Source organism: Anas platyrhynchos, chromosome 12 (assembly GCF_047663525.1).
Source record: "Anas platyrhynchos isolate ZD024472 breed Pekin duck chromosome 12, IASCAAS_PekinDuck_T2T, whole genome shotgun sequence".
Taxonomy (NCBI): domain Eukaryota; kingdom Metazoa; phylum Chordata; class Aves; order Anseriformes; family Anatidae; genus Anas; species Anas platyrhynchos.
This window is the reverse complement of record NC_092598.1, coordinates 13,144,265-13,171,493: the sequence shown is the minus strand read 5'-3', so window position 1 is coordinate 13,171,493 and position 27,229 is coordinate 13,144,265. Positions and strand designations below refer to the sequence as shown.

At 47.1% G+C, this 27,229-nt stretch overlaps 1 protein-coding gene across 3 annotated transcripts in view; it reads left to right on the top strand.

Annotated features, from left to right (window-relative positions):
• The first annotated feature begins 3,093 nt into the window (after positions 1-3,093).
• NUP93 (nucleoporin 93) overlaps positions 3,094-27,229 on the top strand; it is a 76,456-nt gene continuing 52,320 nt past the window's right edge. Inside the window, exons 1-3 of one of the 3 annotated variants that reach the window (XM_027465987.3) lie at positions 3,094-3,162; positions 7,570-7,783; positions 8,207-8,324. In XM_027465987.3, coding sequence (XP_027321788.1) covers positions 3,117-3,162; positions 7,570-7,783; positions 8,207-8,324 — 378 coding nt within the window. In that variant the 5' untranslated portion in view covers positions 3,094-3,116. Of the gene's footprint in view, positions 3,163-5,140; positions 5,927-7,569; positions 7,784-8,206; positions 8,325-27,229 lie in introns of those variants that run through there. The other 2 variants (XM_072043905.1, XM_072043904.1) reach the window with 2 other exon arrangements.

Here is a 27,229-nt window from a genome sequence, read left to right as displayed (position 1 = left end):
CCGGCTGCAACAACTGCGCCAAGGGCTGCGTCTGCAAGGAGCCGGCCAGCAGCAAGTGCAGCTGCTGCCACTGAGCCGCCTGCCTCCGCCTGTAAATAGCCGGCACGCTTCGGGGATGGGAGGGTGACGAAGGGATGGGGAACACACAAAAAAAAAAAAAAAAAAGGAAAAAAAAAAAGCTTATTTTTACATGTTTTGTATCTTCCGTACCCATGGAGAAAATAAATGAGTTTGGCTGAAGCTGCTGGAGTGCTGAGTGCCGACACCACTCGTGATGGGATGGGGGCCGCTCCAAGTCCCCTTGTCCCCCCCCATGGACTGGGGGCATCCTCAGGGAGAGTTTGGGGCTCTCTGTGTCCCCTGGGGCAGCCCCCAGCAAGCCGGGGGGGCTCTGGGTGCTCCCTGGCCAGAATGGAGACACGTAGGATCCGTGGCACGGCCCAGGCTGGCTCCTGCACCTCAGGGGTGGAAAACGAGGTGGGAGGGTGCTGGGTGCAGGGTGGGGGGGGCCGTGGGAAGGTGCCCAGGCCCTGTTTTCCTTCCGAAAATGCCTGCCAAGCGAAAGTGTGGGCCGGGGAGCCCCTGCCCCTGCCGTGGGTGCTGCCTGCCCTCGCATGTCCCATGGGCGCGCCCCGCGCAGTGGGGCTGGGAACCTGGCTCTGCTGCCTAAGCAGCCTCCCGGCACCTCCTGTTGCAACAGAGGAGACAGGTTGGGGGTGACCTGCCTTGCCCTAAATGCATAGTATTGCATTTATGTATTTATTTTTAAAATACATCTCGTGGGAAGAGGCCTGGCTCGAAAGTGGGAGGGGCGGGGAATGGGGTTGGGACAGCGCTGCGTGCCGGGACCTCGTGTCCCCGTCCTTCACACAGAGGGACAGGGGACACCTGTGATGTGACCTGGGGTTCTGGGGGAGCATTTTTCAATGGAAAAAGTCAATTTTTGTGATTCGCACCAAATGAAGCAGGAGCTGCCCTTGCCCCGTGCACCTGTATAGTGGGAGGGGATGGGAAGCGAGGCTGGCACCGGGGGGTGACCGGGCCTTGGGGGGCTGTACCCAGGGGACACCCACACAGGTGGGGGACATGGGAGGACACCAGTGCCAGTGAACAGCACATCCCAAGCCTCCCCAACCCAATCCATTGGTGGGGGTTTGCTGCCCTCTGCCTGTCCCAGCAGCCCTCCTTGGGGCACCCATCCCAGTGGGGCACCCAGCACCCATCCCACCTGCACCCATCCCACCTAAAAGTCAAGAAAACTCAAAAAAATCATACTTTTTTTTTTTTTTTCCTTTTTTTGCCATCTGTGTGCATGCGATTTCGGGTGCTGTGAGCGAGCACTGTCTATCCCCGTTATTAATTGAAGCTAAGTCAAGAGTTGGACTTGATGATCCTTAAGGGTCCCTTCCAACTCAGGATATTCTATGATTCTATGATTCTAATTAGTGTGAGAAACTAAGTTGTGTTTTTGCAGTCGGGAACTCATTTTCTGTATTCGAAGTCAGCTGTGTAGTTACCGCAGCGTGGCCGTATCTTGCCTCGGGTTGGGTTTGGGGAGACTCTTGGTGCAGTGTGAAGTGAGGTGCTCGGCAGCACACCCCACCTCTGTCCTAAAAAAAAAACAAAAACACCCTCGGAAGCCCTGATCCATCCATTCTGAGCAGGAGGTTGGGTTTTGATGTGAAGATGGAGAGAATTGAACCTGCAACCTGAGTGGGATGGATGGTTCCAAGTGTTCCTGCTACTGAGACAGCACTGAGAATGGGTGGGCTCGTACCTGGGTACAAGCATCAGTTAACCCTGATACCCCAGACACTGCATTAACAAAGACTTTTAAGGTTTAAACTGTCAAAACTATCCATTGTAAACCTTTAACTTCCCCTTGGAAGAATTCTTAACGAATTAATGAGTAAAAGGGATTGGATTGCACAGAATTGGAGTGTTTCCAGGGAACATTCCCTGGAAGTGGGAGAAAGGGGGGGTATTTAATCCCCATGAGAAGAATCCTTATTAGTTTGTGATTTTGATTGTTTTTCTTTATTATTTATTCATTATTATAGGAGCGTATATATATATATATAAATATATATATAAATGATGTATTTTAAGTTTATTTTAGTAATACCTATTCTCAATGTATTTGTGATAGGATGGAGGAAAAAATCAGCATTTCCAATTAATCCAGAACATCTCTTGAGTTATATCTAAAAATAATTGTTGGATTTGCACCCAGATGCTTAGAAACACTGAAAAGGCCTTGTCCCTGATTGCTAATTCCAGCAGCAACCGTGTCTGGATTCGCTAGATTTCTACGAATGACAGATCATACACAGTCCTGGGAAGGAACAGACTTTGAAGTTGAGTTCCCTACACATAATCCTGGCTCCAATATCCTGTGTTACCAAAGGTGCCTTTAAAACAACATTGATACAAACTCAGGGGGCAATATTACTGCCCCTGGGTGTGGAAATATTATCCATGAAGTAGGGAATAATCCCCACTGTACTGAATATGGTGGTCACAGAGCCAAAGCCCCCTGGGACCACCCGCAGCATTAGGCAGACTCCAGATAATCCTTTAGGAAAATTCTCGAGCATTTCAGTTCTGCAAGGTGGTTTTTACCTCGGTTAAGGGGGAGTGAATTAGAAAAAGCTACTGTAAATATCTCAAAATACAAAAGTATGGCAAATATATTGTATTGAAGAACTAGAAAATAAGCTGGCAAAAATAGTACTCCAGAATCAAATAGCATGAGATTTATTAATAACCTCAGAAGGAGGAGCGTGCACTGTAATTAATACTGGTTGCTGTGCATGTGTAGATCAAATGGGATGAATTTGACTAATCTCAAAAATATTTTGGGAAAACAAACACAAAAACCAAGGCCCCACACGGAGTAGCGGCGGGGGGCAGCCTCGAACCCGCGGCCCCCGGATCCGCCCCCCCCTCCCGCCGCGCTTCCCGTGTGCGCCTCTTGTCGCGAGGAGACAGCGAAGGCGGGAGGCGGCGCGCAGGGAGGGGGGAAAGTTCACGGGCTCGACCAATGGGAGCGCGCGGCGCCGGGAAGCGCTTCGTTTCGGCCAATGGGAGGGCGGAGGAGGGGATAAGGGTGACCAATGGGCGTGCGGGGCGGGGGCGCGCGGCGGCTGGAGCGGCGGGCAGGTGAGGGCCCGCGCGGGCGTGTCATGGCGGCGGGTGGGCGGGCAGCGGGGGCACCCCCCCGTCCCCTCCGCGCCCCGCTCCTCATCCCCGGCCCCCTCTCGACCCCTCCTCGGGCCCTGAGCTCTCAGCAGCCGCCCCTCGGCCTGGGCTCCTTCCCCTCAGCCCCAGGCGAGGCTCCCCCGGGCCGCAAGCCCCTCGGTGGGACCTCCTGTGAGCCCCTGGGCAGGTCCCGGTCCCCCCCGGGCTTGGCCCGGCAGGGGTTTGGGGGACGGGGCGGGAGGGGTGGCTGCGAAACTGGGCAAGGGAAAGGGCCCTGCGAGGGCACTGGGGGTGTTTGGGGCTGGAGCAGAGGCTCAGGGAGACCTCACTGCTCTCTGCAACTGCCTGAAGTGAAGCTGTGGGGGGCTGGGGTCGGCCTCTTCTCACAGGTACCCAGTGATAGGAGCAGAAGGAATGGGCTCAGGGTGCCCCAGGGGAGGCTCAGGCTGGAAATGAGGAGACATTGCTGCTCAGAAAGAGTGGTCAGACACTGGGATGGGTTGCCCAGGGAGGTGGTGGCGTCACCGTCCCTGGGGGTGTTCAAGGAGAGGTTGGACGTGGTGCTTGGGGACAGGGTTTGGTGGGTGATGGTGGTGGGGGATGGTTGGACCAGGTGATCTCAGATGGCTTTTCCACCCCTAATGATTCAGTGGTGGGCAGAAGGTACCCGAATGAGGGCGCTGGCTCAGCCTTTTCACCCTGCCCCAGCTCACAGCCGCTTTCATCAGTAGCAACACTGACTTCTTGTGCAAAGCAGGCAAAGATTTTCTTAAGAAAGCATCTCAGCTGTAGATCCCTTCTTTCTGACCCTGAAGAACAATACCTGTCAGTCCCTTGGAGCTGCCTTAGTGTGACAGCGGGAGCTGTGGGCGTGCTGGGGTCAGGATGTAGCTGCCAGCCATAGGGACCCATCCAACACAGCCCTAAACCCCCTCGTGTCAAACTGGGGCTGAACTCCAGTCCAGGTGCCAATGAGGGGCTTCATCTGAGGAATCTGATCTGTCCAATGAAATGTGGTACCTAACGAGCGGTCTGCTGGTCCCCCTGCAGAAGTTGGTGGCCTGCTGAGGTGGGAATCATGTGCTGGCAGCAAGTACCGAGCCTCTGGGAAAGGGGCAGAGGGCTGGGGTGGCGAAGCTGCCAGCTGAGTCGGGTTTTAGGGGACTTGAGGTCTTTGTGAGGAGCTTTGAGGCCAGCTGGCAGATAAGGCAGCGTTGATAAGTTCATGGAGGTATGTATGGGAATAAAATGTTTAAAGCACCAGCTGCTGGTTCCACATTGAGTAGTGAGCAGGGCAGAGGAGGGCTGTGTCCCCTTGTTTGTCTTTTATCACTGTGAGAGAGAAATAACAATGTCAATGCCTTTAAGACCTCAAAAGAAACATTTTTTAAGTGCTGGTTACTGCGTGGCCTGTTCGGGATTTACCTGCATCAGCCTGGTTAAATGCTGGCTGCTGTGCTTAGCACTGCGGAGGGCGATTTGTTGGAAATGTGCAGAAGGTGTTTGGGTTGGACTCGGGCACTTCTGGACATGGAAACGAGGTGGGGGAGCCCTCAGGAGTTGAACCAGACGGGCTCTCTGCTTCTGGTGTGGGGTCAGTAGGTCCGCACCACTTCTGCCTTGTCCTGCCCCAAAAAGCTCCATGACAGCATCTGGCAGACAAACACATCCTCCCTCTCACCTCAGATCTTGGCTGATCTTACCCCCATCATCCTGCCCTACCTTCTCCATCTTCCTTCCAAAAGAAACCGATCCCAACTCGAGCTCTGGATTTCTCCTTCCTTTCCCCTTTGGGCCAATCTCTTTGCAACTCGTGGAGCTGTTCTGGTGCGGCAGCTACTCTGAGTGCAGCGGGTGAGGCTTTCCCTCCCTCCTGTGAAGTCTTCCTTTTTTTTGAAGCGCTAGATCAATCTGAATTTTTAGTCTGTTTCTCCAAGTTAGCTAATGAGATGACACAAAGGCTGTCAGTATGTGAAGTACAACAGACGCTTGCTCACACGTCGGAGTCTTTCAGCTCGGAGTCTTTCTGAAGCTGGTGAGCTAAAATGTTCGGCACGGCCGTGTGTGGAGTACCGTAGCTACATTTGGTTAGGCAGCGTTGTAGGGCGCAGAGATCTTTATTTTTTTTTTTTTTCAGGTGATCGACATTTATAGTCGGAAGAGACCCAAGAAACCTGTCATCATCTTTTCTGATTTCATTTTGGCTTACATCCCGCCAACTCATACAATATATGGTGTTTATACGTGCTTTTAAATGTTGGGAAAACATAAAACTGGGGCTTTGTTGGCCGTGCAGTACTAGCCTAATGCAGCAGCCTCTATTGATAAGCCATCAAAGTTGTTTTTACAGAGGAGCCTTTTCAGTCCTGGCTTTTAGCCCGGGGTCGATCTGGTTTCACAGAAGCTGGTTTAATTTCTGATGTATTTTTCTTTCCCTTAGGTGTCAGTTGTTGCACTTTCCCCAGCCAGACATGAAAATCTGCCGTGGCTCTGCTCGTTACTGTGGCAGCAGCTCCCATCTCGCCGGGCGGCGCTGAGAGGCAGCCTGCAGTCTCCCGAATGCAGTAAATTCTGTCAGCGTGGAGACGAACCCGTTCGTGCTGCTACCTGCTCTAAATATTGGCCTTCTGTCCCCTGGACAAAGCTGCTGGTGCTGCTCTAGCTAAGTTTTGAGCTGTCACTGCCAGTGCTGGGCTATAATCGCAGGTAGTTTAGCGTGCTCCCAGTAAGTTTATTCTGTATTTGTTGAATTCAGCCTGTTTTCCAGAGTCACTGCGGCTGTCCTACATCAGCAGCTTTATGGGGCAGGCTGCGTATGGCACTGACACGGCATCCGTGGCTAAAAAGTGCAGGTTGGGGAGCTGTTTTACAGCGCGCTGATCCCCCGTGCTTCTGGTTTCAGTGCTCCCGGAGAACTTAGTGCCTTCTGATGCTCCCGGCTTTTTATCTCGCTCTTAATGAAAAGAGGAAGTGGACCGGATCGAATCCAATCGAGCTGCAGCCTGGGCTGCTCTCTGTCGCTGCTCCCGGGGGATCTGCTCGCCTTGCTCGTGGGCGTGTGGCTGTTCTGGTCAGCGCCTGCCAACAGGGGCTGCTTCTGGCAGGGCTGCACCTGAGTTACCGCAAGTGAGCGCGGGGAAGATGCTGTGTGCTGCATTGCAGGGCACAAAGCTGCTGGCTTCCACCACACCCCTCTCCACTCCCAGCTCAGCGCCGTGCTGAGCTGCTCACACAAATCCAGTCCCTGCTGTCTCGCCTGATGAGCGAGGCAGTGCAGATAGGGTTGCTGCCTCCCCCCGAAATTAGTGAGGGGTGCTGGGGAAATTCTCTCTGCCTGGACACCTGGGTTTGTCCTGGCGCTTGGGCAGCAGCCATGTGCAAGGGGCAGGGATCAGTTTCTCTCTAATCGTGTGTGTCTGAACCATCACACGGTGCTCTTAATTCGCTTCTTGTCTCCTGGGACCTGGGGGCAGTGGGGTGCTCGTGGCGTGTCACTCACCTGGCTGCAAATCATGGATTTGGGGCCTGAAGTTGAGGCTTTGGGTTTCCTTTTCCATTAATACGGACACCATCGCGACTCCCTGGTTTTTCCACGTTGATGCTGGGCGTATACATTTGTCTGCTCTGTGAAAACAACCGGCTCCATTCTGAACCTGGCACGGCGTGGTGCACTGAGGACCTCAGCTCTCAGAGCCATTGCTCTGCTCTCCCTGCTGTTCTCTCACTGGGTCCGTGCAGGCAGCCCTCACAAACCCTGGGAGGGCTTTCTACACGTATTGAGGGAGGACTCCCATCTTCTGCATTGCAACAGCGTGCATTTGTGTTTCCGTGGGGCTGATGACATGGATTAACACGTTTTAATAGATGGCGTGTTATGGCTGTCTCTGCACATACGCATCCTTGTCTTCTGCTGTTTATTTAACCTCATGTTGAAGCTATGCGTATTTTCAGCCTGTATCCATACATATGTATGCGTGCATATGTGTATCTCCGTTTATGATATAAAAATGTGTATACACAAGAGCTTTATAGCTGAATTAATACCAAATCTTTCACTTGGACTTCCCTGCTTTCTGTTTGTTCCCCTTTGTATCAAGGCAGTGTGTGAGCTGCCACGTGCACTTCTGACAGGTCTGGAGACCTGCCTTAAAACATGGTCCTGCAAGGCAGCTCGCTCTGAGAGCACTGGAAAATTTGCTGAATGTTCAGGTGCTTCTGCTACATTCTCTTCAGCGAGGATGAACAGAGTGGTGCCCTGCTCTAGAAGCTCAGCTCTTTGCTGGTCTCTCTGTGCACCCGTAGGTGTGGACACTTCTTATAGCCACGCAAGAATTTGCTCAGATTTCCCCTTTTCTCTTTTCTCTGCAGGTTTCTGTGAGTCTTGGGTGAAACCTGCAACGGAGATGGACACCGAAGGCTTCGGAGAGCTCCTGCAGCAGGCAGAGCAGCTGGCAGCTGAGACAGAGGGCATCTCCGAGCTCCCGCACGTGGAGCGCAACCTGCAAGAGATCCAGCAGGCTGGGGAGCGCCTGCGCTCCCGCACCCTGACCCGCACTTCCCAGGAGACCGCGGATGTTAAGGCGTAAGTACTGAGCCCCTGCGCTGGGAACTGAAAGCAGGGGCTGCAAAATGCTTGCGGGCTTGGTTTTTAAGGTGTGGGGAGCATTGCCAGGAGGATGTGCTCAGGAGAAGCAGAATGGCTGCAAAGCTGCTTTCTCCTTCCCCATCTTCTTACAAAAAAAAATAAATTAGGAACTGAAGGATTTGTCTGAGAAGCGAACTGTTCCCAGTTCCAGGTGCTAAAGCCAAGAAGTGCAGTACCTTGGTGCGGCCGCTGCTGAGGACATTTACCAACGCGCTGTGGAGTTTTTCTGTCTGGAAGAACTTGGCAGCTGTGCTGTACTGCAGTGGAACAGCAGAAAGCGTTCAGCAGGGCTGAGGGGGGGTAGATACACGTGTGTCTGCATGATACTGATTTCATACCTGCACAATTTCTTTGTTACAGGTCTGTTCTTCTTGGGTCCCGAGGGCTTGACATATCTCATATCTCTCAGCGACTCGAGAGTCTAAGTGCAGCCACTACGTTCGAGCCTCTTGAACCCGTGAAGGACACTGACATCCAGGTAGGGCCGATTCTGACACGTGTCACACTCCCCTTAGCTGCTCTTCCTGGGCTCTGGTTCAAAGCTCTTCTCAGGCTGTTGTGGAAGTAGTTTTGCACTGACACTGTTGTGGAAATAGGCTTGTTTTGTGTTTAATCCACTGGCTAGAGGAAGTACAGAAGGTACGTGTACTTTCTTCTTTCAATGAAGGCAGAGTTAGCCATGAGAAGCAGCACTAAGTACCAGATCTGCAGAAACATCTGAAGTTCCAAACTTCCTCTGAAGTCAAGAGGAACTAGGCACTTGCTGTCTTTGTTGATTTGAGGGATGCTTCTCCTAATTTTGAGTCCTTTTTAAATATCTGATGGAAGAACACATGCAGAACTACTTGGGATTTTCAAGGTGTTGTATGTAATAGGGGGCAGTTAAGTTCATATGCAGCGGAGGTGAGTATGGCTTTTTCTTTTGCTGCGTCTCAGCTTACCTCGTCCAAGTGGTAGACTGACTGCTGCTTTTCCTGTGCTTTTCCAGTGTGATTTAATCTTGTTAACTTTGTCTTGAACGTCACCAGATACCCTACAAATTAACGTGACCCGTCTATTTTTTGCTTTATGATATTTGCCTGCCCTTACAGCATATTTGTGTACTGCTTTTCTTGATGAAGAAGAAATCTGCAGTGTTCATCAATTCGATAACTGGGTCTCAACTGAGTAATGTCGTGTGTTGCTTTGGAAATTGTAGTAGTCCGAATTATTGGTTAATCATTTGAAAGCTTATACCCTCTCTCTTCACCTTCTGACAATTCCTGGCATATTTGGCTGCCATTTCTCACTCTCCCCACATGATTTTTCACTCTTTTTCACCAAAAAGTAGTGCACTTGGAGGCTTCATTGCATGATAATAGCTCGAGAGCTGTACAACCATTGGCATCATTCCCTTTTTCTCCTTTTATTCCTTTGTTCCAATTTTAATGTTGTTGTGTTTAATTAGTGATGTTAAACTTTGTGCGTGTTTTCCTTGGCCCCGTTCTGTCACTTTGTTCAAGAACTCTTCCTTTTCTTCTTCTTTGGGTTTACTACTGCTGTTAATTCTTTGATTTCTGGTGTTTTTTCTTCATCCTGTAAGAGCAATGCTGTTGTAGATTCTCAAGCCCAGAAGCAGTGGAGCTTTTGACTCTTTGAATTTTGAGATGTGGCTTGTGGGAAAACAGCCGTGCTCCTTGATAGGACTGCATAATGCTCATAGCTGGCTTTATTTTCCTGCTACCTGACTACAGTGTGAAGTCTCTCTTCTTCCTTAATTACACCAGATCTTAAGGCCCTGTTGTTTGATCACCAGCACATTCTGGTGACCTTCTCAGTATATTTTCCCATCTTTTGGTTTGGTTGTGAACCACGTCAATGGTGGAATGTTTTTCATTTTAGAGTGTGTTTATTCCCTCAAAAATAAAAGCTTTGTTTTTCATTTATGGCAATTTAAACAATGAACCAAGCTTGCTATAAAGATGACTTAAATTTAAAGCAAGCATATGCATTTTTAAAACAAAAAATAAGCCTTAAATAAGATTTTAATTGCTAAAGCTTGAAGAAAGCAGGAGCAGATTTTTTTGGAGTATTTTATCACCTGAAATCAAAAGATTTTCAGCCATGCCTAAACACACTGGATACCTGAGTCCCATTCATTTCACCTTCAGGTGATTTCTGCTGGAATTGGGTCCATACCTTGCGTAGGAGTTTGTGCAAGTTTCTTTAAAACCGCTCCCTTTCCATCTCTAGATGCTGAAATGCTGTTTCTGGCCATCATTTTAAATCCACCTTTTTGCTACTAAAGTTAATGATTTTTATTCAGTAAAAGAGTCTTTTTGAAATGCAAATATTCTGAAATACAAGTTGAGTACTCTTTTTTTTTTATGTATCAGGCAGTTTAATTGAACATTTTTATATGGTTTATTTCTCATTGAATTTTAATTTGCAACCAAGTCTAACTTGACACAAACGTGTAAGGGCCTGTGTAAGTGGAATCTAGTAAATAAGAAATTTTCCATTCTTTGTTTTCAAACTTTAAGATTCTGAACAAATATGCCTTTTAAATAAGCTTTGTATTTTGAGTATAGATAAAATCATATCCTCCTGTTTAGGAAATGTTTCAAGTTCAGCATTAGAAGCAGTAGTTAATTGCAAATCAATGTGTTTAAATGGCCCAATCAGCCAATGGAATTCAACCCTTCCATTAGGAAACCAGCTAAAAAGTACAAATGAAAACCAGGATCAAAATCAATAATTTAAATCAAAGTTCGCTGCTTGCCATTTGGAATCATGATTAACGCTGGTGATTTAATCACTGATCACTCGAATTTAAACCTAACTACTCATGTTCCCTAGTACACATGGGCTTCAAATCTGCAAGTTGTTGTGCAGAAGACGTTTGTAAATTAGCTAAAACTGATCTGCAGAGGGAAGCCTGGTGAGGTGCTGGGTTCTAGGTGATTGTACCGGGCTAGTGGTAATGTCTGAGTGCTCAGTGTTTTGTCCCTGCTTATTTTGTGGTTGACAGGTGCAAGGATTTTTCTTCCATTTTGCAGAACATTGTCCTCTGCTTTGTGTGATGGTCTTTGCAGTCACTTCTCAGGCTGTCAGGCTGATGTTGACAGCGGTTTGTGGTTCGAAAATAATTGCTTAGAACATGGACAAATCTCTGTTCTTGTCTGTAGGTACTGGTATGTGGTTGCCAACAACAGGATCTTGTCCTTTAAGTAGTTTTTAGTAAGGTTTTCTTATGTAAGAGGACCTTTGTATTATACTTCAGTTATCTTTTTGTTAGTTCTGCTAACCAGGTAGGTCTTAAAATTATTTGATATTTTGATAAAAATGTACTACAAAAGCTTCCTATGTTACTTGTACCTTCTGGTTGTACTGGGATCCGTTTTCATTCTCCCTGACTAATTAGTTTCCTGAGGTTTCTTCAGATTCATTGTGTTTGCGTTGGGTCAGATGTCCCAAATGAAAGGACAATAAATGTCCTTTTATCCTGGGTGGAACTCTCCCTCCGTGGTTGCTGCTGTTGCATCCCGGAGCGCAGCGTGATAGAAGGAAGCAATCTTGCAGGGCTTTACTCTTCCTCTGCTGTTACTTGGTATTTGCACAGACACAGGCTGTAATTCTGCAGCTTGTGAGGAGCGATTCAGTTCTGCATCAAGCCTGCAGCCAGCACTACCACTAGTTTTTTTAACCAACACAAACTTCTTCCCAAGTAATTAATGAGCTCGGTTCGCAGCTTAGCAGTGTTATGGACTCAGCTGTCCTTTCTTCGTTGCATTTTACTCTCTTTTCTTGATGCTCAGCGTTATATCCACAAACTGCTATGGGTTGCAGCAAATTCTTTTCTTGTCTGAAACCTGTTTGTGTCATCTGTAGGCTCTTCAGCACTTAAATTGCTGTTGTATGTGTAGCATCCCTCAGGCTTCAGCTGGTGCAATTAGTGTTATCACTTCATGAATACTTCACAGCATTTGATTAGCAGGCTGAAACTTTTGTTTCTGAAGGTACCTGAAACTGCAAGTGCGTTCTTCCTTCCTGTAAAGCTGCAGTGGGACTGCGTGGGCACAGCCTACGTACACCACATTGCAGGAGGAGGTGGCATCTCTGGAGGTGAACGTGGGCATTTGTGCCAGAAACACAGACCTCTTGCTTAGGCACTGCTGACTGCTGCACTTAAGCACAGGTTACTGATATGACTAAATGTTTATTGTATGAATTTTAGGGTTCTGCTGACTTTAATATTCTGTCAAAGCTCTTAGAGCTTGAAAATACTCCTTAGACTTCCTGCCATATGCTCCCCCATCACTCCTGTGCCTCCATGGTAATTGCTGAAAAAGAAGAACTCAGTGATTTCCCTGACAGTTTGCTTGCTTGAGCTTCTTCAGCTTTCTTCCCTGAAGTATTTACTTACTGCCTCTGTTCCTTCTAGTGTTGTGGTCTATTCTAGCAGCCTGTATGTGGGCAGCAGAGAGAGATTTGCTAGAATCTAATCTCTCAAATGAGGGCGATCAGCACTGCAGAGGAAGAATTCCAGGAAATACCCTGCTTCTTCTAGGGAGAGTAAGTCACAGCAAGGCAAGGCATACAGGGGAGCGTCTAGGGCATGAAGTTCCTGGATGCTGATATTGTGAGATGCTCAGAAAGCGGTAAGAGAATCTAGGAATTCACCTAACAGAAGCTTCAGATCGGGTTAACAAGCACAAGGAACCTTCTGTACAGAGCCTCTTTTAAACTGTATGCCATAGTGCTGACTAAAAAGAAGTGCAGCAAATTGCAGCTCAATTAATTATCTGAATTATTTATCAGTTGTAAAATGTAGATTGCTTGTACATAAAAGGGTTGCGAGTCCAGGAAATGTCTCCCACTAGAGCAGTAGGCCGGGAAGATTATGAAAAAGATTTTAGGCTTGCCTCTAAATTATAGGAATTTGTATTTTTCCTCTCTCCTTTCAAAGGCTGTTCTGAAACTGTACACAGCACAACAAACACTTCTCAGAGCAAAACCAGTTCATGTTAATTCCTACCTCAGAGTTTATCAAGATTATTTCTTTTACTTGTCAGTAAGCCCTATTTTGGCAAAATCTTTTCAGAGTACAAAAGGGTAGTCAAGTGATTCCTGGTGGTCTTGATGCCATGTTTAACTGATAAATGCACTTTTTTCCTTTGTTGTGTCTTCATGGCTTTTAAAAATCTCATGCAAGTGTGGATGATGCAAGCCCATCTCTGCAAAGATGGGGTGTGTGCCTATAAACGTAATCCCCTTTCTGAACAGAACGCCAGTCTTTCTCCACGATTCCCTAAAGGTGAGCTGTGATGTACTCTTGTAGCAGGAGTACAGAAGAGAAGGAATTACTACAAGTATACAACAGGCTGAGCAGTTGTGGCACGTGAGCTGGGACCTGGCTCTTGCATTTGTGCTGCTTGTCAGGCATGGATGTCAGAGAGGTTCAGTGCTGCTCTGGTTAAACATTTGGGGTACCTGGTAGGGATGAGTTGCAAGATCAGAGCCCAATTTATACCCACAAAGGTATTTTGGCTGATTGCAGGAGGCATTGCACTGCCCTGTATGTTTTGTATGTAGCGGTGGTTTGATCCTAGCTTTAGCCCCCTGTGTACCTGTCTTAAAATGTTGAAGCCCCAAATCACGGTGGTATTTGTAAGAAATGGCATCGTTTTACCTTCTGAGGCTCAGTCCAGCTCTCTGCAGACCTTTGAAAATGGGTTCTCGAAATAGATGTGAGCTCTCCTTGCTTACCCTGTTTTATCTGCTCGGAAAGCCTGAGGGAGATGTTGTTGGCCTCCAGCGAGGCTCTCGTTTCCCTGCTTGTACAACAGCTCCAGCGTGGGCTTCTGAGCTAGGCAAAACCGAAATGAAAGCTTGCATACCAGGCTTTCTTCTTGATGCCTGGGTGTGGATGTTTATTGACCCAGTAGCTCTTCAGAGGTCCAGAAAGAGAAGGAAGAGCTTTTATCTAAATGAGGGCAGAAGGTTAGGCTCGAAGCTCTCCAAGTGGCCGCCGAGGCAGGCTGAAGTGAAGGATCTGGGATATTTTCGAGTTTTGCAGAGTGCTGTAAGCAGCCTGTGTACCAGCAGCAGCCCTGACTTTTTGCTTTAAGGTTGGAGTTGTTGAGGGAGAATCTGATCCCGAGATGCTGACCCCAGGGCTGTGTGGTGTGCCTCGCTGCATGCAGTGTGCAACCCTCACATCAAAACTGCTGACTCTGACAGCAGGCACTGAAAGGGTGCGTTATTCAGCGAGCCTTTACACATTATCATTTGTGATAGACTCTGTGGTATCTACTAGAATAACGCCAAAGCCTGTGGTAATCTACTAGAGTGTAACTAAAATCAGGGGTTATAAATGGAAATGCTGACACAACCTTAAAGGGGCAACCTCGAGTGCTGTTCGCCATCCATTGTTTGCATTGGCTTAGCCTGAAAATGTATTTTTCCTTTTGCAGATTTTTGTCCTTTTCCTATTTGCCAAACATTGATTTCCCCCACCCCCCAAGTCCTTCAGTTCTAATGGAGCTTGAAATTAAGGTGGCTTTATTTTCCTGTCGCTTCCTCCTTCACCCTAATCGATGATGCCAGCACAGCTGTGGGGACCCTTTAACCATTGCAGAGCCAGGACAAGGAACACAAGGACAATCTTCTGCCTGGTCTTTTCATTTTATTTAGGGTTAGTTGTTAGCTGCTGTTGTTTGTTTTTTTTTTTATTTTTTTTTTTCATTGCTGCAGTCCTAAGGAAAAAAATTTCTCTGTAGATTTAGCTGTGGATTCTTCCAAAGCTGTTGCTCCTCTCTATGGAGGTTCTTGGAAGTCCTTTTTTTTTTTTTTTTTTTAATTCCCATTAGAAGTGCATGCTAGGATCAAACCCCACTAACCTGGGTTAGCTTTTTGATTGATTTCATTAAGGATTTGACCCCTAATGTATACATTTGGTATGCAAATGAAAAATATAAATATTCTGGCAATTAAATATGGCCAGAGGCAGTTCGAAGACAATTGAAGAAAGCCTTTGTGAGGAACGAATGGGTGTTTGGCATGCAGCAAATGGAGCACTGTGCTAAGGCATCAGGCTCTGAGAAATAAAAATCACCAAAAGAAGGGAGAAACGAAGGTAACGACTTCATGCAAACCTCAGAAGGGAAGCTGCAGCCTGCCCGTGGCTCTCTGCACAGTGCTGGGATGTGCAAGGGCTTTCACAGCACGCAGCCTCGACGAGGCCTCTCTGCCTCCTTCCCGACACCGCTCAGCCTCCCAGGACCCCATGAGAAGGTTGGCCCTGCTCCTCCCAAGGCTTGTGCTGCTCAGGGAATGCCCTGGGAGACACGGAGGTGTGCCTGGGGTGTAAGAGTGCAGGGTTCCCTTCTCCATAGCTGGCTGGTGAAATGATGCACAGCAGGCGAGCAAGTAAGACTATATAAAAGGACAAAAAAAAAGGCAAAAATGTTGGTAATGCCTTTTTTTGTCTTTTTTTTTGCTTGTCACTTTCTCCCTCACATGCCTAGTTCACATCTAATAGCAGTTTCCTCTAGTTCCCATCACTGGCTTAATAGCATGAATCAGCACTGCAGCTTTCAATTACCTTGGCCTTATTAATGTGAAAATAAAACAAGTGTTGGGGGGCAGGAGGGGAGAAGACCACAGCACATTTAACGTGGAATGCTGTCTGGTACTCTGTGGCATTTCATCTCTTATCCAGATTACCCTCGCTCACAGTGATACTGAACTGCCTGCGTTTTTTTGGTTGTGTGCCAGTCGGAGTAATTATGTAGGGCCCTTCCAGTTCATCGTGATTCTGATTGTAAATTCCTAACGGTGGAGAGGAGACGTGGTCTGCCTCCCTTTTCCTTCCTCCCTGGGTAAGCAAAGACAGCCTGAAAGGGACACTTTAAAACTTGATGCTAATGCAAGGTCATGAGATGGAAAAATTGCGAATTCTTGTTCTAGTGGCTATGTTTATTGATCTATTTAAATTCTGCTATGTCCTGGCACATTTTATATTTCCTGTCTGCTTAATCCAGCTATGCTCTTTGCATCTCAAATAGGTACAGGGGTTGACTTTTAATAAACACCTTTGAGATTTGTCACAAACATCTTAAAACAGAGACCAGATTTTGAGTCATAACACTTGGCTTCGTCCCCACCCTTCCCCTTTGGAGCCTGCTGCATAGCTCTGCTCTTGGAGGAAAACGGTTCCAATTCCTCATCAAATGCTAACTCCTGTGAAGGGCAAACAGACCTTCTGCTGCAGGAGGCAGCTCGGCGTGTGGCAGGAACTCAGGAGCACGCCCTGCCTGGTGGAACGTGACCGTCCAAGCCAGAACTTCACCAAGACCCTACCTGGAGCAGCGCTGTTGTTGCAGGGGTTACTGCGGGATCAGTACTGGTTTTTAGGATCCAGGAGGACAGCACTTCAGGCAACGCAGTGCCTTTTAACATCCCACGTGCATTTAGTGCTCGCTGAGGTCTTGTATCGACTGCTGACCTGGACAGTCTGTAAATGAACTGCTGGAGTCAGTGTTTTCGTGGTGCTGGAACAATTTCATAGCATGTTTTAGACTCTGGTTATAGGAAGTGGTGCAAAGGCATGATACTGATACGGGAATTCGTGCAACATCACAGTTTGCCACGTCCATGTGTCCTGTTCGAACAATTGAGCTAAAGAGATGGTTTTATTTATTTGAGGTCCAAATGGAGCTTCTGCAAAGTACCACTCTGTTGTTTTACAAAATCCTGATACTCCCATTAGTTCTGAAACCATTTCAGAGAAGGTATAAACTTAATGGGAGAAGGTTTGTGTATTTCCAGTACCTTCGCTATAGCTCTGATCTAACAGATTTGCAAGGCTGTGCAGGAATTTAACAGTGGAACTGATTATAAACAGACGTGAACCTGATTCATCCTTGTTGCTTTTATGAAAAGTAAGTGAAAAATAATTAAGTTAATTTAGATTTCTAAATTATTAACAGCATTTTGGATAGCAACAACATAAGAGCCAGAGTTTGGTGGGGGCTTTATTCTTGAGGTAATCCAATTCGTGCATGCAGGGGCCCTGGTATGGCCACCTGGTGCTGCTGGGGAAAGTGGAAGCAGGGTCTTTGTGCTCAGAAGCCTCACTCGTAGCCACACACAGGTCTGGGTACTGGGACTTGTCAGGGGTGGCAGAAGCTTTCCTTCCTGGGGTTGCTGTGTTAATGGATTGCAGCTATAGTGTCAGAGGTTTGGGTTTGGAAAATGAAAATTTGCCTAGAAGTCAGGTGTATTTCAGTTTTGAAAAGAAGATTTAAAGAAATTTTAATGGAGAGAAAAGAGTTCACCACTCAGCAGACTTCTCTGAACGGGGGCAGAGTGGCACGGAGCTGACCGATACAAAGAGAGGTGCTTGGCTTACCTTTCCCCTGAACTGTGCTGTTTTTTTTTTTGCTAATATCTTTGCTTTTTAAGCATTATCTTAAGCACCTTTCTCAACTAATTGCTTACAGCACTGTGAGCTGAACCAAGCACATCACTCCTTACCAAGAGCAGTCTGTAGGGTGAGCAGGACGGATCATCTCACCCAGCTCCTGTGTCACAAGTAGAAAACCATGGGCACTTTTTCCAATGAGCCAGTGCATCAGATCTAGTTAAAAAAACAAACCAAACGAACAATAAAAGCTGCTGCAGCTCCTTGCCCTCCTTTCAAGCCCCCCTAATTTGCTGCAGCCTCTTGCAAGTGTTACTGCCGTGCTGAATTGCGCTGGGGTTTGTCGCAGAGCCACGGGGGTAATTCAGCCATCTGGGAAAGGCCACAGGTGTATTGTTGTGCCTGCCCCGTAGTAATTAGGCAGTTTGACTCCTCATCCAAAATCTTAATCCGAGGCATTATCAGGCTTTGGTTTAAGGCAGTCACTAACTAATAAGCGTGTTGCTGCCGTGTGGGGTATCCAAGCACCGGTGTGCTTTGGCTTCCCCATACATGAATGGATCATGTCTTAGCAAGCATGTAAGACATGATCCATCCTAGCAAGGCAAGATCCATCCTAGCTTGCACCGGGACGAATCTGTACGTAGTGCTTTGAGCCACAGCAAAGATGCAGTCAGTTTTTTAAAAACTTAATTGGAACTAGGTGCTTAATTGCCACTTGGTAAAAATGGCTGGAGGAGCTCGGAGAGGCTTGGTTTTAAAATAACCTTCTGGAGAATAAATGAACGTGTCACCAGCTTTTTTTGACAGCAGTGCAAGTCTCTGGGGTGTCCTTTTAAAGCACCGATGCCTGGATTCTGCCAGATCTGCAGTGGGGTGGAGGTGGGGAAGGGGAGAAGAGAAATTCTTCCAACTTGTGGTATTTCGGGGAGCGAGGGGAAGGCATGCCAGTGGTGTGTGAATGCCATTTAAAGGCTTCTGAATGAGAAAAACTGAAACGTGGTAAACACGTCAGCAGTTAATTTTGGTTTCAGGAGCTGGATTTAAGCTTTTTGAATGGTTCGGTTGGCTGTCCTAGGCTGGAATCGGAGATGTGGGAATACTTGCAAGTGAATTTGTCGTGGGTGATTTATTAGGTTGGATTTGGGACACGTCTACTTGGCTGCCTTCGTGTGCAGCACGGGGAAATTCAGAGGAGAAGCACTGACAAAGAAGTTCATGGGGATGTCTGCTTGTCTCCTAATAAATGAGGCTTCGCCCTGTTCTCTGGTGGTTAGGTACTGGTTGGTAGAACCCTGAAGCACGGGGTGTAATAACTCTTCCCACAATTGTATCGTTAAACACAGCCCTAGATATTATCAATATCCATATACACACTGAGTCAGGTTTTAATCCCATTATATTTTGGCCCTGCCGTCTTCCTGTGGTAGTAAGTTCCCCAATTCAATTACAGATTGTGTTAAAATTTATTTCCTCTTACTGGTTTTGAGCTTGGCATCATTTAAATTTCAGCAGACGTTCTTTGCTTGTTGCTCGGAGTCGTATGAGCTGGATTTCTGGAGCTGCCCTTTCTGGATGAGTTCGATATTTATTGGAGCACATCTCCTCTTACTTGGTTCCTTTTTAATATTACCCATCCTCAGTGTGTTCGGTCACATCATGGGGATAATTTTGCTAATTCCTCAGGTCTGTTCTGCAGTTTCCTTTGAGACTGGCTGTCCGGTTGGCGTGGCGCTCTTGATAAAGCCCCAGCATTGTTTGGCTTCCCTGATAACAGAGTTCAGCGCAGCCAAACTGGGTGTGAGAGGCAGAAGTGGCAAGCTGTGAAGGATTTGATCTGAGCTCAGATAAGTGGGAGCGCACAGGTGGGGATATCGTACAGCATCATGACAAATCCTTATCTCTGTGGTTGCAAGCCAGCAGGATTCTTCGGGCCAGATTCGAAGATATGAGAGAAGAGATTTGAGGAGAAGTGGGAGAGGGAACGGAGGAAAAAACATTTCAAGCAGATGAGTGGGAACCTACACGTTATCTGCAGATCCTCGCGGCGGTAATTGATTTTGCCTGCTATGGTTACCATATAGTAACTCTGATGAAACATTCATTATTCCTTTCCTCTCCTGCCCCAAGGCTTGTAACACAAAATGGCATGTTTAAATCCGTTTACTCCGTCTGCTGAGTAGATAGAAAAACGTAAAGGCCTTAACGAGTCTGAAATGAGCACTAATGCAGTAGGCAAAAGACCCACCATTGTCTTGGCTAAAAGGGAGCATCCCCAGCCTGAGGTCCCTGTGTGAGCTGTGGGTGGAAGCTGAGTGCAAAGAGCAGCTCACTGGAATTACACCTTTGGGCTCGGTATTTCGGATATTTCTGGGCTCTGTATAGCAGAGCTAGCCCTGCTATATTTCTTCTCTTAGTCCCTGTCTAGCTTGATTTAATTTTTCCAAGGTTAAAGATGGCTTATCGTGAAAATCTGCAGGTCATTTCTAATGGTAAGAAGCTGGATTGCTCAACAGATACTGCGAATCGATATCACTGCTCTTATTTTTGTTTTGCTATTTGACTGAGGTTAATGCTTGGCTTCGGATTTGCTGCTGGGACGAAGTGCACGGCAGTGCTCTGCGTAATTAGTTAATGTGCTGCGCTGAGTGTTTTGCTGTTTGTCTGGGGGGTTGGATCCTTAAAAACGCCTTGTTCTCTGTTTTCTAATATGCTTGTGATTTTTTTTTTTTCTGAGGAAAGACTTTGCATCTTCACAGTAGCCTTTGCTTTGTTATAAGCTTATGATTTTGTGAGTTATGGAAGCAGGCACTCAAAATGAACGCTAGGAAGGGGTTACCATCAATTAGCTGCCTTAAAACCTTTGGCTGAGAGTTGTTCTGTAGCTGGTGTGGTGGTGGCTGGTATGCAGTTAGATTTTCCAGCAGCAGAACCATCACCTCCATTCCTTCCCTCTGGGTGTTCCCTGGCTTTGTCCAAGCCCCTCGCGTTATCTTTCAGGTGCTTTGGAGGAGTCATTCCAGCATGTAAGGGGCTTTGTGCTGATATTTGAAAGCTCTGAGCAGGCCACTAGCATCTTCCAGGCTGTCTCAGGCCCTTTCTTTACGGTAGGTCCATCAAGCCAGCGGGGTAGCACTCGGTCTGAAAAGACTCTGGGTTTTTTCCAGGGATAAATTCCTCCGTGCAGAGGCTCAGGGTCTGGGGAGGAAACGTGAGAGCAGAAATGGCATGCTTTTTGCAGGGTAGCACCAGGAAGAAGTCTCGCTTTTTCGGTCAGCACATCTCCTTCCAGCAGCACAACCAGCATTGGGGGACTGAACCTGCAGCCTGCTTCCAAGGGCAGGATTTAGCTGTTGGTCTCAATAGCTCCATCGTCTCTCGTTTGTGTCGTTTCCCACAACCCTTCTTCCTCAAACTCTTCCGCATGTGTTGCCTCTTGAAGTGCCTGTAACATTTTCCTTCTCAGATGAAATCCCAATTGCCAGCCAGCGTGTTACGTGGTAGCAGTGCATCCTGGGAACAAACCCTGCTTGGAACCACATATTCTGAGGGGAAGGTGGGAAGCAAAACTCAAAGATTCGTTTCATTGCAGAAACAGCTCAGGGGAAGGTGTTGCACATTGGAAATGCCCACGTGGAGCCAGCGAAGGTTCGTCTTGCTGCCCTGCTGGTGCTGCTTCTAAACCCATTAATTTTATAAGGCCTCTGAGGTGTCTCCTCCTGCCTGTAGCACCCTTGACTGTTGTCATCCATGGGAAGCAGAATACTTTGCAAAAGGTTATCACCATCTCAGGCCAAGGGAGATGGGGCAAACTTCTTATCTAAAGCCTCTTTTACGTGAGTACGCAGTGCAGAGGGTGTTCTTTGCCTGGCCCGTGGCTCCATCTCAGTGTGCAGGAGCAGATGGTTCAGTGGGTTCCTGAAACAGAATTTCTCTGACGCTTTGTTTGAACCTTACCTCGGAAACTTTGAAATTAGTCAGATGCTGAATCAGGAGAAGAACAGTCACAATTCAGAATGGGAGTGGGCTTTACTGGCACTCTTTTATATGCTGATGAACTGACTTGAAGCAAGCTGAACATGCAGAGCACTATATCTGGCAGAAGAGTTGTGATCTGGTTGTACACGCCACTGAGGAGCGTAGACAGCCATCAGGCTGTGCTTTTAGTGAGGCTCTTTCCCTAGTGTCAGAGGCAATCGCTTGCTTGATTTCATCTTTTTTCTGACTGAAGTTCCAAAGTGATAAATTGAAAACCATCTCGGCCGGTATCCCGGACCGATCTGCCTTATATAAAATGCATGCAGTAGACAGTGAAATTGAATCCCTCTTGCATGTGACTAAAGAAAGGGCCTTTTTGTTTCTTTCACCGTTTATTTTTCAGCAAGTGTTGCAGTTTGTTTTGTTAGCTGAAGATGTAGTTAATGCACTTCCTCCAGAAGCTGAGTTCTGTTACATGTATGAATTCATGGAGCCTTTTGCTGGCCAAGCAAGGTAGGACCTCAGAGTTTAAAATCCCCTCCCAAGCTTATTTATCTAGTCTACTTTTTTCCCCCAGTTTTAAAGCAACCCTTTGCCACACTTCTGACACCAGATACTTGGCCTTGCTGTGAAATATCAAATACTTACCTTAAAAACTGAGCTTATAATTTCTACAACAAGTCAGGTGTGGTAGCATATCAGCATCAGCAGTGGCAAAATCTTCCTCTGAGACTTCCATGTGGTCACACCCAGTAACATTGCTTCGTGCAAGGCTGATGGCATTAAAAAGTTACAGGTTGCATTTGTGAAAGCAGTGCTAATTCAAGTATTAGTAAATAATTATAAGTATTAATTTAGCTTTTGTTGATGGAGGCAGCTTCACAGTCTAAACTTTGCTTCTTGAGACTGGAGGTCTTGCAGCTGATCCCTTTGGGCTATTCCTGTTTTCTAGGGCCATCACCAGTATAAATGATTAAAGTGCAGCACTACCCTTCAGAATATTTGTACAAAAGCAGTGCTTTTTGATGCACAGAGGTACATTCTGACAGAGTAATCGCATCTTGGAGGATCATCAGATCTTCCTTTCACATTAATAACCAAGATTTGGTTACTTCTGATAGCCCAGCAAAAATAAAACTGTTAAGGATGAGCTGGCTTCCACTTCATGCTTTCTTAATTGACTTTAACTGTTAATCTCTTGAAAGATTTACGTAGGTGTTACTAGAAGCATCAGCTGAATAACCTATTGTTAGCAGGAGGAGAAGCAAACCTGCAGATGCCACGGCACATCTCTGTGGTCAGTAGCTGTATGGGGGTTATTACAAAAACCTGATGATGCTAATAACAGAATTTTTACTGGAACCTTTTAGAGTTTTTGACTATCAGTAGAAACTTCACCTGTTTTAGAGGATAAATTTTAGAGGATAATTTTACTGACAGGCCTAGGATATAGAAACACAGGGGAATGAAGGCTGAAGAAGGAGTAAGCTCTGTGAATCAGCACTGAACGTGCCCGGGGAGGTCTCAGGACTGGAACATCCATCTGAGCAGACAGCTGGACAGGTGGGGCATTGCCTGTGCACACCTACACAGCTTCAGCCTCTTCCTACAGCATCTTCCTACAGCAGGTCCTCTCCTATTGCACGTTATAGCTCGAGGGCAGGGGGTGTGCAGGGAAGCACAGGTTATGACTACTGATAGAAATCGCTGCCTTAAAAATCTCAAACCATAATTTATATCGTTTACTGTCACGGTTTTTCCTGTACCAAGCTGAAATAATTAAGAGCTTCAATTTCATATGAAAAAACAAAATGCATTTGTCGCTGGGCTTTGACTTCTTGATTTATACTCACACCCAAGCCAATGCTGTGTCCTTCCTCCTCTGGAAGTGTCAAACGAGAAATGTTGTCTTAAGTTATTTTATAGCACACGTTGTGAGAACAGCTGAAGCAGAAGCCAAACGTTTAGTTTCTGAAGCCAGAGGTTATAAATTCGATATAAAAACGGAGAGTGATCCTGGAGGTCTTTTTCTCTTGCGAGAATTTAGAGCAAGGCCGTCACAAAGAGCCAAGGATGTGGGTTTGCAGTGCTTTAGATTTATCCATTTGTACTTTGCTGACACAAAGCAGCACAAAAACACACAGACTGCTGTCAGATGGGCTCTGGGCGAGCAGGAAACGGGAGCCTCTTCGGGTTGTTTTCAGATCTTCCCCAGGACAGAAGAAGGAAGGGAAGGAGAGTTCCCAACTTTGAAAGCAAGCAGCTGAAATGTGTTCCAAGAGTATTTTGGAGCAGGGATGCCAGTTTAAATATTTATGCGGTGTTTTATTGCACTGATTCAAATATTGAATAGCGCCTGACCCTTGAGTTCCTGGATCCCTGCCTGCCTGGCACCCCACGGTGGGTGTATTTACTTAGAAAACAGCCTTCTGCAGCAGCTGGTTTTCAGCGCAGGAAATGGGGAGAGCTGGATCCAATTTTTTTCCTGATTTTCATGCTTGACTTTGAGCTTGCCTTCGTATGCAGCAGTTTCTTCACCTGTGCACCCAAGGGCAGCTCTGTGGTCCTCGAAGACATGCACAGCCCTGTTCTTCGGCTGCTGGGCTTGCTGCCTTGGGTCCTTTTGCAGAGCTGAACCTCGAGGTGTGGGTGCCCAGACCCGAAACCATCAGCGAGAAGCCTTTCCATATTCCTTGCCCTGCCGTCTGCTTGTTTAGAGCCGAAGCCCCAGGGACAGGAGATAGTTTTAGCAAATAAACGTAAAGGATCTGTGGCAGGATTTCTGAAACAATCGTTCTCTGTTTCCCTCTGTGTATTTGCAGACTCGGGGAAGAAAATGGAGAATTCAGCCGGCGTGTTTACCCAAGCTATTACGCTGGCTTAACCGCTCCGTGATGAAGTTCCATTTCAGCACTGAGCTCTCCAGGCTGCGCAGATAAAAATGATCAATTGGAATTGGTTTTGTCCTCCTGTTTTCACATCCAGGTTTCCCAGCACTGGCTCGGTGGCTGCCACCGTTTCTTCCTGAAAAACACGCCGACCCTGGGCGCGGGCAGCTGCTCCAGCTGCCCATAAACCCGAGGTTTTTTCCACTGCTCAGAAATGTAGCAGTGGCTCAGAATGGGAAGGCAGAGTTAACTAAATTTCAAGCATTTGTTCCATGGCAGAGCAATCCTGCCTGGTGCTCCTGCTTTGCAGAGGGCGTCCGGCCCCGTCCTCTGCAGAGCTTGCCTTGGGCTTACGCTGGGGGGACGTGCGAGGCTGACGTTGTGCAGGCAATTAAAATCTATGAATTAGATTAAAACCCAAATGTTAGCTTGCTCTGATGCAATTCTTTTTTTTTTGTTTTCTTTTGGTTGAGATGCTCTTTGGAGATAAAGCTGGAATCAGGCTGCTGATCTGCGCTTGCTTGGGGCTTGGCTTTGAGGTTTCTGTATTTTGCTGCTCTTACCTCTTGACCTGCTTGGTTAATTTTGTGTCTGAAGTTCTGCCCTTCTTATTCCTGACTTTCCTGTTTATAATACACACATCTGTACCGTTTGGTAGCTGTGGAATAACCATGCTTCATTTCTTGCTTCCAGACTTTATTTTTTATTATTATTTAGAGCTGAGCTTGACAAAGAAGGACGAGGCCAGGAGCGGTTACAAAGGGGGCATTGTATTTTTACTGTAATACCGGGGTATCGATTGTTGACTTATTGGTAGGCTTAATGCACAGCCATTTCCTTCGTGTCTGAACGTCCATTAAAACGCTGGCCTGGTGCCAGAGTGTTGAAATCCTGCGTTTTATGATATAATCTGGCTCTCCAAAAGTACTAATGTGGTTTGGATTCAAGAAAAAAAAAAAAGGCACGTCTCAAGTTTCCTTGTTTGCTTGTTTTGTTGTTTTTTTTTTGACTCGTTAACCTTTACGTGCTAAAAGGAACATCTGAAGACGGGGGCAGAGGGAAGGAGGCAGCAGTCCTGACGTTTTGAGGTTTGTGCCTTTGAAATTTCTCATTTTATGTTTGAGACGCCCAGTGCTTGCTGAGCCCCCGACAGAGTAGTGGTACTGACTCTGTAGTTTATTGGATTAAAACAAGCCATGTTTTTTTTGAGAGGAAAGTATTGTTGGTGTATCATCAGTAGCACTGCCCACAAAAATATTTTTGGCAGCTTGTAACTCCTCTCAGACGTGAGACAGGGCTCTGCCTCCCTGCAGCACTATCAGCTCCCCGGGGTGTTTACCCCAGGTAGGCAATGGTACCTGTCCCACCTGCTCCTTGGGCTCGAGGCTCAGGGCCACGTTACTGATGGGATGGTTTCCTGGCTTGTAGAAGAGGCTGCAGAGAGTTGAATATGGGTGCGGGAGGCCTGATGCCAGTGCTGCTGTGCAGGGACAGCCTTAGCACAAAGCAGCTTTCCTGATTGCAGTCACCGTTGGGTATCAGTAAGGCAGGGAGGGCCGGCAGCCTTCTAACGAAGACTTTCACCAAACCATTTGCCATCGCAGTCAGCCAGCAGTGCCCAATTGCTCTCTGGAACAGTGCTTTTTCAGGTTGCATACCAAGTTTTCTTTCTTCTCCTCTCCCTGGCTTTTCTGTCTCCCATTTACTGAAGCTGTCATAAAGCAGAAAGGACGAAGCTTGCCTCACTTTCTGCGTGTCTTCGCTTTTGGGTGGGGATGGGAACGTGCTTTTGGTGGAAAACGTTGTTGTTCAGTGACCTGGCACTGTAAGGCAGTAATGCTGCCTTTCAACCTGCCACGAAGAATAATTACACCAAGCCTTAATAACTATAATACACCCCGAAATAAGCACTGGAAGTGAAGGGAGGCTGACACAGCTTTCTGCTCTCCCAGATGTGCAGGATGGGATTCACAGAAGGTGAGGAGCCAGGAGTTTGCCCTCTGGCTGCTGTCCTGGGTGGCATTGCATCTTTCGTGCCCAGACCTGCAGCCAGGACTCGCTGCAGCCCCTTTCTTGTCATTCCAGCTTTCCATTAGTGCCATGAAGCGGGGTTATTACCTGTTAGATTCTGCCTTTTTCAAGGAGATGTGTGTGATACTTTTGCCCAGAGAGAGAAAGCTTTCCTCCCACTGGGAACCAGGAGCAGTTTCTCCATCTCCAAAGCACGTGCCAGCGTGGCTGGTGCCATGACCCAGGTGAAACTTGTGCTGGTATCTCTGTTATATTTTTCCTGCCCTTGAAGATTTTGGGTTCTGTGTCCCCCTCAGTCCCCACCTGACCTTCCCCAACCCCCTGTTCCAGTAGCCCCTCAGCCTGGTGGTTCTGTGCAAGGCAGCATCCTCATTGCCTAAGGCAACAAGGATGCTGGAAAAACCCTTTTGGAAAAAAAACCTTTAAGACTTCCTATCCCTGCGCAGTTCTTGCCCATTGAATTACTGTGGTTGGTCTACGGATTTCACGGGGACATTTCAGAGTGTTGTGTTTGGGGGACAGATCGTGAAGCAGCGTGGAAATTATTTATTTATTTTCCTACTAAATGAGAAAAAGAACCTAATGAGCTACACCGGGTTTCCAGCTCACCTTTGTGTGGCGTAGAGCCCTGTTCCTGAGCACTTGTATTCCCTTCCCAGTGGCTCTTGTGTGGCATGGCCCCTGCTTACCTGCCTTAATCAGACTTGAGCCTTAAAATATAGAAGAGAGGATGTTACCGTACAGCAATTTAATTTACACCGTGGCAACAACTATTTATAGATGTTAAATAATTGCCATGCCAATTTAAGTTGCCCTGTTCCACTTTTTTAGATACTGGCAATTGCAGGAGATGATAAACTCTTTCTCTACAGGAGGGTGAATTAATAGGTGTCCCGGGAGGCCTGGAAGGGGCAGGATTTGATTGCATTCCTCGAATGCTTAACACCTAAGGCTCTCAAATTAGATAGCAAAGAGAATCTGTTGCAAGAACATGTGGACGCGCAAGGAGAGCCCTTGCTGGTAATGGAGGACCCCAGGGGAAACGTGTTTGGGGGAGTATTAAGCTGAAGCTGGAAGATC